This window comes from Amblyraja radiata, chromosome 9 (assembly GCF_010909765.2).
Source record: "Amblyraja radiata isolate CabotCenter1 chromosome 9, sAmbRad1.1.pri, whole genome shotgun sequence".
In the NCBI taxonomy this organism is placed as follows: Eukaryota; Metazoa; Chordata; class Chondrichthyes; order Rajiformes; family Rajidae; genus Amblyraja; species Amblyraja radiata.
Genome location: NC_045964.1, coordinates 31592649 through 31607636, shown reverse-complemented (window position 1 = coordinate 31607636; position 14988 = coordinate 31592649). Strand labels below are relative to the sequence as shown.

Genomic DNA, 14988 nt, shown 5'->3' with positions numbered 1-14988 from the left:
CAGTCATATTCACAAGATATATATATATATATGTGGTTCCGAGACATGGGTCACAAAAGTTAAATTCTAGACACGTGTTCGGCCCACAGCCTATATCCAAGTTCTTCTACGATGCTGCCCGACCCACTGAGTTACTCCAACACTTACGAGTTATTTTGTAATACCAGAGAAAACTGTTATAAAAAAGACACATACACACATGAGATTGGGGTCTGGAAAGAGAATAGACCAATTCCAAGTAGAATTGGAGGCTGTGTCAATTGCAGTAATTAAAAGCCAGCTTTGTAAATATCTGGATGGCAGATTAGGACAAAAAAAAGGGTCAATATAAATGTAACAGGTCAAATCAGCACTTTCCTTACTATAATTATTATTACCTAATGTATCATATAGAGCTCTAGTGCTGTATGGGGATATCTTCTTATGGACAGAGGTATCCAAAATATAGAATGAAAGTGAGCTAAGAAAAAAAGTAACCTCTTTACATTTATTATTTATGCAAACATACAGAAACAAGCTTATGTAAATAGACTCCATCCACCTATAACTAAAATAATTTTACATCACAGATTACAAATGCCTTCACAATCTGAACAATAAAAAGCTGGTGTTTTATTGAAGGGTTATCCAGTTAGCTGTTGATCATTTCTTGCCAGATTAATGCCAATCATATTTTTTCCCCCAATTAGATTAATTACATTTTTTTAAACTAACATTTTAATTGGTAACCATATTTTAGTATCTCAATTGGTTATACTTTCTAATTTTTATGCATCAGTCAAATGTTACATGCATTGAGAACAGCGAGTAAGTCAAACTCAACAATTATGCAGTGATTATTGAAATGATGCAGTGATTCTGCATGGATAAATTACTTAGGATAGATACCTAGCTAAATACAAGTTTATTTTATTCACAAACAATACACATTCACATAACGTTTGATTTATACATGTTCAGATACTGTTTTTCTACATCATATTTACTTAACTAATGTTAGTCTTTGCACAAAATGCTTTTTGCCTTAAATCACACCTTTTTTTATTACTGCAATATGTTCTTCAAAAATGATATTTAAATGTTGAACTAATTTTATGTACTTTCTTTTCCTGTTTAAATGTGCTGGAAACTACCTTTTCTTTGGAGAAATTTACCCACTGAATCTTTTGTCAATGTGAAATGTTAGGGGATTAACATACAAGTTTGCAAAAGGAAACCATGAATTTAACTGACGGCATGCTATGTGGATTTTGTTCAAATATAAATATACATTTGTAACACTGAATCCTTTTCAAGTTTAGTTTTCAAGACGGTTTGATTTTGTTTCCTAGGGCTAAGGGAATCAAGGGATATGGGGAAAAAGCCAGAACGGGGTACAGATTTTGGACGATCAGTCATGATCATATTGAATGGCGGTGCTGGCTCTAAGGGTCGAATGGCCTACTCCTGCATCTATTTTATGCTTCTGTGCCTCACCCACTGCTTAAGATCAGAAAACGGCAAAGCCAATTCAGTTCAAGGAAGACTGTACAAATTGTAATACATCATCTTTCACAGCAATGCATCAAACAAGATCATACATTTTACAATATCAGCATCGAATGAACCCATCCTTTTTTTGCCAAAATCAAACTATTAATAATACTGTTCGAGAGTTTCATTTTTGTTGGAAATGACTTTAAATATATTTTCAACAATTCTAAATAGTTAGATTTTTTTTAATGGTAGGAAACTAAATGTTTTACCAGCATAAAGTAATTCTATTTATGTTACAAGTGTAAATCCATCATAAAGTCAGAAATAAAATACAAAATTTAGATATTACTAGCAAAGCCAGTAAAGCTACAAAAAGTGTACATACAAAACAAACCCTGAAAATTCTCACTTTTAACGCAAACACAGAACAAACCTGACATACAGTATTTCAAGTCATTCAAATTTATTACTTTGGCAAATTACTACACTTATGAACATTCAAATTATATCTCAATGTAGTTCTCCTAAAAAGAAAGTTGACTGGAAACAGGGTCCAATGCAGCTTTAGTTCAGTAGACTCTCCATATATAGTTCATTATAAACCTAATCAGTTTATATTTGAGGGCCATATGCAAAATTTGTAAAATAAACTTCAAACCAGCTAATTAAGCAAATTTTAGCAGAAAAAATATAAACAATAATTAAAAATTAACAATCACATGAATAATATTCTGAATATTTTAGAAATTAATATCTGAATCTCCATGTTATTTAAATCTTTTGTTCCTTCACCTCTTCCAGAGAAGACCCAAACTACTATGAGGGCTCGAGAATTTACAGCTGCTCAAGCTGAGAAACTGTTCAAGTTCCTTTCATCATTTTCACTGTGATTCGTGCGAGATCAGAAACTAACGCACGCCACATCCACCGCAAAGCATATTGACGCATGTGTTAGCAGAGAGGCCGTTTGACAAAAGCTTTTCCAATTACATTTCTACTTCCTCCACAGTATTCTGTGCATTAAATACTTACCCCTAAAAACCTCTAAGAAATGATTATCCTTTACATCTTGTAAACGTATTATTTCAAATGATTTCTGCAAGACCTTGCTAAATAAATGGAAATTAAAATCAGAGTTTGTAACTGATTTTCTAACAAAGAAAATTACTACAAACTAATGTACAAATGTAATATTTGACAATAGTATTTACAGCATTACTTTCTTTTTAATCCTGGTGTGTTACAAATGGCAAAATCCATGCTTTCTTTAAATTCCTCATATGTTTTTGACATTGGTAGCTTCAAACAATTGCGGGACATTTGTCCTGCTGGAAATCTGTTCTGTATTATGCCTTTTTTATGCAAAAATGTAATTGATGGACTGGGAAGAAAACTGATGGGTGGAATATAATTTGTGCCAGTTGCAAAAGTCAAGATTCCTTCAAAAGAAGCTTTAGTTGCTCCACCTGAAAAGAAAAAAACAAGATTAATTCACAAATATGGTATGCATTAGAACATGGTTATATTAAACTAATTCAAAGTAGATACTCACTGTTGGGCAGGCTGGGCAAGCAACATTGCTACAGAAGTGAGGGGATTAGGGTTGTACCTTGGCCAACACTATGAGTGCAGGATATTGCTGAGATTTGGCAACATCTCTCCATGTGATTACCTGGAATCTCTTATTGCAGGTAGTTCTGCTGTAACATATGTTTCTATTACACCAATTGGATACAGCGTAAGAGGTGAACTTGGAAACGCTATTTGAATTATGCGGCTGAATCGTTATAATGCGATTTTGATCGGGAACAAGAGAACCCCTTTGGAAGTTATTTTGGAAATTGACAAAAATAAAAAATCTGCTTTGGATTTAAACAGTACATGGAGAATTAAAACTGTTTCCAAGTAATCACCTTGTAGTAATCACACATGTTGTGTATTTGGGTGCTTGGAACAGACTTAAAATAACACTCTGACACGGGAGTACACTAACAAGCTTCTTTATTCCAGGACGCCACCTTCAGTCTCCCTGCGCATGTGTCCTTCCACAAGACATCACATATGCTAATTATATCACATACCTAACACTCCTCCATTTTAACTTGGAGGCAGGTAACACCATTTCTATTACATACACTTCTCCCCTTTTAAGTCAATTTCACCTGCACGGTATATGCTCTTTACTTAACATATCATTGATTAATACACTGTTGCACAATTGTATTATTACAGTAATCTCACAATACATCCTCATGACTGTAATAATCCTATCTAAACCGGCACTTATTTTTTCATTCCACCCATCTTCCTTAAACCAAATACATTACCCCTTGCTTTATGTGTTATCATTTTCCGTTCCCTTATGTGTAAATTGCAAACACTTTCTAATCGCTCTCGCTCTGCCTGTATCTCTGCTTCTTCCCTTTTAAATGTCCTAATCTAATTTGCAAATTTCTTCCTGTTCCTGATATTCTGCGTTTCATTTTCTGGTTCATGTATTTGCTTTGTTTTCCTCTTTGTGGGTGGGATCTGATCCATGGCTGCAAGTTTTAGTTTTCTAGCAGCTTCCTCTGTTGTTCAATTTCCATTAGCTGCGTATTTATCTGCTCTTGTTGTTTAATGAGATTCTGCAATGCATAACCATTTGTCCATTGCTCACTGAAGGAGGCTCCATGCTGGACTATAGTGAAGTGGCCTAATCGCAATCGGTCCTGCATACTTTTGTCTCGACCGACAAGCCTCTCTTCTTTAGACTTTTCTATTAGCAGCTTTTTACTCATTGTCACACATTTATTTAACCGTTCTTTGTATCGTTTAAGCCTTTTTCTGTTGTTCATCTATTTGTCTTAATTCACCTTTCTGGTTCTTCATCAGGAAGTAGGGTCTATATCGTTTTTGCAATACAAGAGTGGCTTTGATTCGTGCTCTGTATATTTTTCTTGCTTCATAAGCAAGGTAGTGAGACTGCACTACAATTGCTGTATATTTCAGTTTGAGGAAGTCTTTCCTATATCGTTTACGCCCTTTGTATCGTTTAAGCCTTTTCTGTTGTTCATCTATTTGTCCACTTAAGTCACATCTCTGGTTCTTCATCAAGAAGTAAGATCTATATTGTCTGCAATACAACATTGGCTTTGATTTGTGCTCTGTATAGTTTTAGAAACATGGAAAATAGGTGCAGGAGGCCATTCGGCCCTTCGAACCAGCACCGCCATTCATTGCGATCATGGCTGATCGTCTCCTATCAATAACCCGTGCCTGCCTACTCCCCATATCCCTTGACTCCACTAGTCCCGAGCGCTCTATCTAACTCTCTCTTAAATCCATCCAGTGACTTGGCTTCCACTGCCATCTGTGGCAGGGAATTCCATAAATTCACAACTATCTGGGTGAAAAAGTTTCTCACCAGTCTTAAATGACCCCTTTATTCTAAGACTGTGGCCCCTGGTTCTGGACTCGGCCCACATTGGGAACATTTTTCCTGCTTTATAAGCACGGTAGTGAGACTGCACTATAACTGCTGTGTAATTCAGTTTGAGGAAGTCTTTCCTATATCGTTTAAGCCTTTTGTATCATTTAAGTATTTTTTGTTGTGTATCTATTTGTCTTCTTAAGCCTTTCCTATAACAACTCATACAGAGTACTGACTGACTTTTTACAGTAGCCCTCTTTTGCTTAACCCACCGCCTAACCACCATACCCTTGTAGGCAGCCTGAATAGTAATAGTTGCATACCTCATTGACTGATATTGCACAAACTGGGAATGCCCTATTTTGCATGCTTTGTACCATCTCTGGATCGAAATGACTGCTTGTCGCATAGCTCTGTAGCGTACCCTTGATCGGTAACCACAGTATGCAGCTTGCAGAGTGACTACAGCCGCCTTTTGCATCAAGAAATATTTTCTTGTAATGCACATCATTATGAATGACTTAATATGGCGTGCTGCCTTGATTTTCTCAACCAATTCTCTGGCTTTAATCCTGCGGTAGATGGCCTGAATACAAACCACTGCTTTTCTCAAACTATTATGTCTCACTTGGACATCTCTTCTCTGGCAAGCTCTGTATCGTTGCTGTACCGCAATGGCAGACCAGCGTAGTTTCTTGAAATACTGACGCTGTTTATGCATCTGACAATAAGTCTGTATGACCGTGGCAGATTTGTGCATGCACCGCAATTGCGTTCGAACAAGCATTCCTCGGTAGGCAGCCTGAAGCAGTACAACGCCTCTGCATACCTTCATGTAAGTCTTGCGATCACTTTCCATTTGAAGGTGTGCCCTATAATGGGTTTGTACTATTATAGCTGCTAATTGCATTGCCCTGTATGGACGGTATACTCGGTGCATTCTAAATGCTGCTTGTAATACCGTTGCTGCCTTCTGTTTGTTCCGGATCTCTCTCCGTACCTTCATACCCTTGAATGCAGCTTGAATAGTTAGGGTTGCCCTCTGGATGGCAATGTCCCTTTGCATTTGACTTTTGTCATTGCCTTTGACCTTTGGCCTTTTGCACTTGACCTTTGTCACTTGGCACTTGACTTTTTTCCTTTGAGGCACTCCCTGCCCTCTTTAGTTCAGGCTCCTTGCCTCTGGATGCCTTTGGCGGTTTTGGCGAGAAATGAACCATTAATGCCTCCTTGCACTCCTCGTACGTTTTATCTGTGGGCTTTGCTGGCCGCAGTAACGTACGTAAGGTGCGATAACCCTCTCTTCCTAAGCCTAATGTGAACCATGCCCTCTCCTTCTCCTCTGCAGTGATATCATTGGAAATGGACGAAGCCTCCAATTTCTCAAAATTACACCCAGAATCTAACGGGCAACTTTCCTACCATTTGAATAGCCATGCTACCTGTTGCTATTCAGGTGCACTATATTCTGTTCTGTCACTGTGTTTTCTGCCCTGGACCTAATCCTTTTGCATTCTAACAGATTATCCAACCCACTGACTATTACTTAATCTTATAATAATAGATTTATACTAATAACCAACATTTCAGGTTTATAGCCAACTAGAACATTTTAAACCATATTCCTGCTATGTACACAGATTTACTATTAATAACAGTGACCAATGCATTACATCCAAACAGTCCTGCTTTTATTGTGAAGGAATCGTGAATAATGCCTAACATTCAAACAGTGCTTTTATTGTAAAGGATTTCACCGGTCCAGCTTGTCGGCCTAAGGACTCCGGTGCATCCTCGGCCTCTCGGATTCTCCAGAGCTTCTCCCAAGGACACTGTTACTGCTGGCCACTCCGGATCTCCGCTACTACCGCTGGCACATCCGTTGCTGTTTCCTCCGCTGTCTCAATGACTTGCCTGCCAAGTCGACTTCTGCTGCTCCGCTGACTTACCTGCTGTCTCCAGTGAACGCTCTGCAGAAGGCAAGTCTCTGGCTCCCTGCTGCTCCGCCCGTCGAGGCTCCACAGCGCGGCCTCACTCTGCTGGGTCCCGCTGCTCAGCTCGTCGCTGGCTTCACGGCCCGCCTGGCTGCTGCTAGACCCGCTGCTTGGCTCGTCGCTGGCTCCACGGCTCGTCTCTGCTGCTCTGGCTCCACAGCCCGCCTTGCTGCTCGGCTCGTCTGGGACTGTGCCCCGCCGTCGGGGGCTGGGTAAGCGCCGTGTCCCGCTTCTCTCTCGGCCGGCTTTTTCTCGCATCGGGACTATGCCCCGCCGTCGGGGGCTGGCTAACCACTGTGTCCCGCTTCTCTCGCAGGGCTGGGTCCTCTTCTCGCTCGCGGTCGGCTATCTCACTCAGCCGGGACCGCTTCTCTCTCGCGGTCGGCTCTCTCACTCGGCCGGGTCCACTTCTCTTGCGCAGCCGGCTTTCTCACTCGGCCCAAGTGCTGTGTGCTTGAGTGCTGTGTCCCGCTTCTCTCGCGCAGATCCACTCGTCGCTCGGGGCCGGACTTTCTCTCATGTCCGGCTTTCCCCGCTCTCTGCCGTCTCTTGCGACCGGGCTTTCTCGGCTCTCGGCCGTTTCTCGTGCGACCGAACTTCTCCGCTTTCTCTCTCCTTCCTTCCCCTTCACCCCCCCACCCCTCGGCTTTCGTCAGTGGCTTCTCTGGACCTATCCGTGACCTACACGGTACTAGGCCCTCACCCGATGTCTGTGGCTGCTACCGAGACTGGCCTTGGGCTACACAGTACTAAGCCCTCACCCAACATCTGTGGCTGCTGCTTGGGCCTGGCTGTGGGCTTCACAGCCCTGGAAAACGTCCCAGGTAAGTTGACACAGTCGCTTCTAACTTCCACTGCGCTCGGTGACCCTTACTGTCTTCGTTGCGCTCTTGTTTCCCTGTGCTCTTGCCTCCCGTTCCGACCTATTTTTTCTTTGGCACCAATTCAAAACCATTTGGCGCCAAATCTTTTTGCTTGGTGCTGTTCCACTTAATTTCCAAATACAACCTCTATTTTAACTTGTTTTTGTTTTTCTTGGCTGTCCTTGTTCTTTTATTTTCTGTTCTTTTATCTTTGTCGCCAATTGTTGTGTATTTGGGTGCTTGGAACAGACTTAAAATAATACTCGGACACGGGAGTACACCAACAAGCTTCTTTATCTCAGGATGCCACCTTCAGTCTCCCTGCGCATGCATCCTTCCACAAGACATCACATATGCTAATTATATCACATACCTAACACACCATTGTCTTTTAAGAACACAGCTGGTACTTTATCCATGAGTTGCCATTGAAATTGTCAAGCAATCATTTCTAATGATACTTGATTAACTTTTTATTTCACGATGAAACAGTGATATAAATATTTCAGCGAACTAGTGAGTTTTAAAGAGGGCGTGAGAAACCACCTAGTGAGTGTGAAGAGAGCACTGGAAACAGAAAGTCTGGGGAACATGGCCCTGGCAAGTTTAAAAGCAGCTTGAATATATAGTCCCAAAAAAATTTAGAAGGAAATGGACCACACACAAGCAAATAGGACTAGCCAAGGTGGGCATGGTGGAGAGCGTGTTTCTGTGCTGTAGAACTCTATGACTTTAAGCATGAGAAATTAAACCCGGTGAGTTTAAGGAAGACGGGAACAGGTGAATTTATAAGGAGCATAGGGATGGGACCCCAGTGAGATTATATGGGAAGCAGGAATGGGACTCTTGCGAGCCAGATGCAGAAACAATGGAACAGCAGATCATCAGTGTTTTACCACACTTGAATTTATGTCTTAGTCCAGACCTCAGGGTGCTGCGCCAGTAACGTGACCACAATGTTACCGCAATCTCACTTACAGTGAGTGAAAGGAGAAATGCAGATTGTTTTCTTGCGTAAACATTGAGCAAACACATTTTCAAATGGTCAAAACGTTTACCAAAGATGGTAACTTTAGAGATACATCGCAGAAACTGGCCCTTCGGCTCACCATGTCCGCTCCAACCAGCGATCACCCCCGCACACTAGCACTATCCTGTGCACTAGAGATTTAAAAAAAATAATTAACAGAAGCCAATTAACCTATAAATCTGTACGTCTGTGGAGGAAACCACAACACCCAGAGAAAACCCACGCAGTCAAAGAGAAAGTACAAACTCCGTACAGACAGCAACCATAATCAGGATCGATCCCGGGTCTCTGGTGGTGTAAGGCAGCAACTCTACCGCTGTTCCACTGTTCCGCCCCAAGTAAAGAATCAAAAATAACGAATAATCATCAGACAACTAATATATCTACAGCATAATTTATCTTGGTGATCAATAGATTTGCAAAACGTTCTTGTTGTAATATTCATATTTATCTTGTGAATACTGCTCTTGACCAAAACAGATATCATCTTGCTTTGGTTGCAGAATCATTGCTGTTTCAATTCCCTCCACCAGACAAGTTCAACTGCATAAATGCTGCTGGTAATTATGTAGTGGTGTAAGTACATAGTGTAAAGTTCTCATACCTTCAACATCTGCCAAATAATCCCTCCAGAAACCGACCACTTTAGATTCTGGAATTATCCTGCTCTTTCTATATGTTGAGAAGTTGATTGAGAAAAGGTTCCCAACTATCTCAGCAGAAAATTTATGTGGTTTGTAACACAACCGTTCAGAGAATGTTTCTGGGTACGTTTGAATGGCCTCCAACACACCAAGAAATTTCAATCCTTCACAAAACCTTAAGAAGATAAGGAGCAAAAATTTTGATCAGAATAAAGATGTCAAACCAGCTTCAAGGGTCAACATGAAATGGGCAAAAACACAATAGAAATAAATTAGATGATCAGCTTAATCAACTTAATGCAACATGTTGCAGTTGAATAAGACATTGGTGAGACCGCATTTAGAATATTGTGTTCTGTTCAGGGCACCATGTTATAGGAAATATATTGTTAAGGGTTCAGAAAAGATTTACAAGGATGTTGCCAGGACTCGAGGGTGTGAGCTATAGGGAGAGGTTGTGTAGTTCGGGTAGATGCAGTCTCTTGCCCAGAGTTGGGGAATCGAGGACCAGAGGACATAGGTTCAAGGTGAAGGGAAAAGATTTAATAGGAATCAGTGTACAGCGGCGCGGAGTACGCCGCCCCAGCATGGTGCCGCAGCATTCATACTAGCAAGTTAGATGCCATCCTCAACGACACCATGCGGATCACCACCGGCTGCCTACGCCCTACTCCGACGGATCTTCTGCAGGTATCGCACCCGCCAAGCTTCGCAGAGAATACTTCACACTCACAGGCTGGTGTGCAAGGCCCCATCGGACACTAAACATCCTTTGCACCACCTCACCCAGGACTCACAGCAACTGGGACCTCAACGTCTGTCATCTCATCGCCCCTTCTCCCTTAACGCAGCGACCCTCTGTGGCTCCGGTTTCAACACACTAGGAGCATGGAGAACCAGCTGGGAACAGACTTCACGATCTCCGCAATTCACTGTCGTACCGAACACCACAGCCCCACCCGGCTCAGACCTGCCCCGCAAAGAGTGGGTCGCCTTGAACTGGCTGTTCAAGGCGACCCACTTGGTCTAGTATATATATGACTAAAACTCTCATCTTGTCTGTGTGCGTGCGTGTCTGTGATGTCCTGAATTACGTCAAAATGATACACGATGGGGTGGGAGGTTGCAACTTTCACGTGGTCTGCCCTGTTTCGACGAATGCAATCAACCTGGTGTGCACAATCAAATAAGATCAAATAGAACAAGTTGTCCTACAACTTTAGGCTGTGCACGCCATCCGCAAGAAGAGAAGGTACACTATAGCGCTACAATTTTTGGACCACCTTACTCACAATTGTCTTGTGGTGTGTTTGATCAGAAGTTTCGTTCAGACTGATATTATATTTTACAAGTTATTCACATTTTTAACTTTACAAAATCCAGTTTGAGAAAGAATCAGCAGTGGCAGTTGCAGCTATGACATCACAATGTGATCTGATTTACATAACCTGCTCCTGAACAGTCCTCCAGCCTACATTGACATCATAATGGGATCAGCAGCTTCCAGCTCAAGGGGGGTAGGGAGGGAGGGTGATCAAAACATTTTAAAAAAATCAAATTCAGTTTTAATCAAATTCCTGGGGGCGGTTTCATTTACAAAAAAAATGCTGTTTTCATTGTGTGTTGGAGGGAGTGGAATAGGTAGCGTTGTTACAATCCCTGCCATCAGTGGCGCTCCAGATCTGCCGACTGCTGTGCGCGGGACTCGAGAGGCTTTAGGGGTGGGGTAAACTGCAGGCTTTACATTATTGTCGGGGGGAGGGGGATTTCCTCTTACAACAAGCTTATGATGTAGAGGAAATCCCGTTCTGTCATCTGTTCCTTTTTCCCCCCCATCATGTTGCTGGCAAGTAAGGTAAAAGTAAATCCGAAGGGTTTCTACCGCTATATTAATAGCAAAAGGATAACGAGGGATAAAATTGGTCCATTAGAGAGTCAGAGTGGCCAACTATCTGCAGAGCCAAAAGAGATGGGGGAGATATTGAACAGTTTCTTTTCTTCGGTATTCACCAAGGAGAAGGATATTGAATTATGTGAGGTAAGGGAAACAAGTAGAGTAGCTATGGAAACTATGAGGATCAAAGAAGAGGAAGTACTGACACTTTTGAGAAATATAAAAGTGGATAAGTCTCCAGGTCCGGACAGGATATTCCCTAGGACATTGAGGGAAGTTAGTGTAGAAATAGCAGGGGCTATGGCAGAAATATTTCAAATGTCATTAGAAACGGGAATAGTGCCGGAGGATTGGCGTACTGCGCATGTTGTTCCATTGTTTAAAAAGGGGTCTAAGAGTAAACCTAGCAATTATAGACCGGTTAGTTTGACGTCAGTGGTGGGCAAATTAATGGAAAGAATACTTAGAGATAATATATATAAGCATCTGGATAAACAGGGTCTGATTAGGAATAGTCAACATGGATTTGTGCCTGGAAGGTCATGTTTAACTAATCTTCTTGAATTTTTTGAAGATGTTACTCGGGAAATTGATGAGGGTAAAGCAGTGGATGTTGTGTATATGGACTTCAGTAAGGCCTTTGACAAGGTTCCTCATGGAAGGTTGGTTAAGAAGGTTCAATGGTTGGGTATTAATGGTGGAGTAGCAAGATGGATTCAACAGTGGCTGAATGGGAGATGCCAGAGAGTAATGGTGGATGGTTGTTTGTCAGGTTGGAGGCCAGTGACGAGTGGGGTGCCACAGGGATCTGTGTTGGGTCCACTGTTGTTTGTCATGTACATCAATGATCTGGACGATGGTGTGGTAAATTGGATTAGTAAGTATGCAGATGATACTAAGATAGGTGGGGTTGCGGGTAATGAAGTAGAGTTTCAAAGTCTACAGAGAGATTTATGCCAGTTGGAAGAGTGGGCTGAAAGATGGCAGATGGAGTTTAATGCTGATAAGTGTGAGGTGCTACATCTTGGCAGGACAAATCAAAATAGGACGTACATGGTAAATGGTAGGGAATTGAAGAATGTAGGTGAACAGAGGGATCTGGGAATAACTGTGCACAGTTCCCTGAAAGTGGAATCTCATGTAGATAGGGTGGTAAAGAAAGCTTTTGGTGTGCTGGCCTTTATAAATCAGAGCATTGAGTATAGAAGTTGGGATGTAATGTTAAAATTGTACAAGGCATTGGTGAGGCCAATTCTGGAGTATGGTGTACAATTTTGGTCGCCTAATTATAGGAAGGATGTCAACAAAATAGAGAGAGTACAGAGGAGATTTACTAGAATGTTGCCTGGGTTTCAGCAACTAAGTTACAGAGAAAGGTTGAACAAGTTAGGGCTTTATTCTTTGGAGCGCAGAAGGTTAAGGGGGGACTTGATCAGCAGCTTCCAGCTCAAGGGGGGTAGGGAGGGAGGGTGATCAAAACATTTAAAAAAAATCAAATTCAGTTTTAATCAAATTCCTGGGGGCGGTTTCATTTACAAAAAAAATGCTGTTTTCATTGTGTGTTGGAGGGAGTGGAATAGGTAGCGTTGTTACAATCCCTGCCATCAGTGGCGCTCCAGATCTGCCGACTGCTGTGCGCGGGACTCGAGAGGCTTTAGGGGTGGGGTAAACTGCAGGCTTTACATTATTGTCGGGGGGAGGGGGATTTCCTCTTACAACAAGCTTATGATGTAGAGGAAATCCCGTTCTGTCATCTGTTCCTTTTTCCCCCCCATCATGTTGCTGGCAAGTAAGGTAAAAGTAAATCCGAAGGGTTTCTACCGCTATATTAATAGCAAAAGGATAACGAGGGATAAAATTGGTCCATTAGAGAGTCAGAGTGGCCAACTATCTGCAGAGCCAAAAGAGATGGGGGAGATATTGAACAGTTTCTTTTCTTCGGTATTCACCAAGGAGAAGGATATTGAATTATGTGAGGTAAGGGAAACAAGTAGAGTAGCTATGGAAACTATGAGGATCAAAGAAGAGGAAGTACTGACACTTTTGAGAAATATAAAAGTGGATAAGTCTCCAGGTCCGGACAGGATATTCCCTAGGACATTGAGGGAAGTTAGTGTAGAAATAGCAGGGGCTATGGCAGAAATATTTCAAATGTCATTAGAAACGGGAATAGTGCCGGAGGATTGGCGTACTGCGCATGTTGTTCCATTGTTTAAAAAGGGGTCTAAGAGTAAACCTAGCAATTATAGACCGGTTAGTTTGACGTCAGTGGTGGGCAAATTAATGGAAAGAATACTTAGAGATAATATATATAAGCATCTGGATAAACAGGGTCTGATTAGGAATAGTCAACATGGATTTGTGCCTGGAAGGTCATGTTTAACTAATCTTCTTGAATTTTTTGAAGATGTTACTCGGGAAATTGATGAGGGTAAAGCAGTGGATGTTGTGTATATGGACTTCAGTAAGGCCTTTGACAAGGTTCCTCATGGAAGGTTGGTTAAGAAGGTTCAATGGTTGGGTATTAATGGTGGAGTAGCAAGATGGATTCAACAGTGGCTGAATGGGAGATGCCAGAGAGTAATGGTGGATGGTTGTTTGTCAGGTTGGAGGCCAGTGACGAGTGGGGTGCCACAGGGATCTGTGTTGGGTCCACTGTTGTTTGTCATGTACATCAATGATCTGGACGATGGTGTGGTAAATTGGATTAGTAAGTATGCAGATGATACTAAGATAGGTGGGGTTGCGGGTAATGAAGTAGAGTTTCAAAGTCTACAGAGAGATTTATGCCAGTTGGAAGAGTGGGCTGAAAGATGGCAGATGGAGTTTAATGCTGATAAGTGTGAGGTGCTACATCTTGGCAGGACAAATCAAAATAGGACGTACATGGTAAATGGTAGGGAATTGAAGAATGTAGGTGAACAGAGGGATCTGGGAATAACTGTGCACAGTTCCCTGAAAGTGGAATCTCATGTAGATAGGGTGGTAAAGAAAGCTTTTGGTGTGCTGGCCTTTATAAATCAGAGCATTGAGTATAGAAGTTGGGATGTAATGTTAAAATTGTACAAGGCATTGGTGAGGCCAATTCTGGAGTATGGTGTACAATTTTGGTCGCCTAATTATAGGAAGGATGTCAACAAAATAGAGAGAGTACAGAGGAGATTTACTAGAATGTTGCCTGGGTTTCAGCAACTAAGTTACAGAGAAAGGTTGAACAAGTTAGGGCTTTATTCTTTGGAGCGCAGAAGGTTAAGGGGGGACTTGATAGAGGTTTTTAAAATGATGAGAGGGATAGACAGAGTTGACGTGGAAAAGCTTTTCCCACTGAGAGTAGGGAAGATTCAAACAAGGGGACATGACTTGAGAATTAAGGGACTGAAGTTTAGGGGTAACATGAGGGGGAACTTCTTTACTCAGAGAGTGGTAGCTGTGTGGAATGAGCTTCCAGTGAAGGTGGTGGAGGCAGGTTCGTTTTTATCATTTAAAAATAAATTGGATAGTTATATGGATGGGAAAGGAATGGAGGGTTATGGTCTGAGCGCAGGTATATGGGACTAGGGGAGATTATGTGTTCGGCACGGACTAGAGGGGTCGAGATGGCCTGTTTCCGTGCTGTAATTGTTATATGGTTATATGGTTATATGATCTATTGAATCGCGGGATTTGAAAGTCGGG

General features: G+C 41.8%; 1 protein-coding gene across 4 annotated transcripts in view; it reads right to left on the bottom strand.

Annotated features, from left to right (window-relative positions):
* Positions 1 to 473: 473 nt before the first annotated feature.
* The window catches only part of g2e3 (G2/M-phase specific E3 ubiquitin protein ligase), a 61458-nt gene continuing 46943 nt past the window's right edge, over positions 474 to 14988 (bottom strand). For all 4 annotated transcript variants that reach the window (XM_033026985.1, XM_033026983.1, XM_033026984.1 and 1 more), the window contains 2 exons: positions 9380 to 9594; positions 474 to 2942 (listed from right to left, as the gene is read on the bottom strand). In XM_033026985.1, coding sequence (XP_032882876.1) covers positions 2692 to 2942; positions 9380 to 9594 — 466 coding nt within the window. In that variant the 3' untranslated portion in view covers positions 474 to 2691. The remainder of the gene's footprint in view (positions 2943 to 9379; positions 9595 to 14988) is intronic.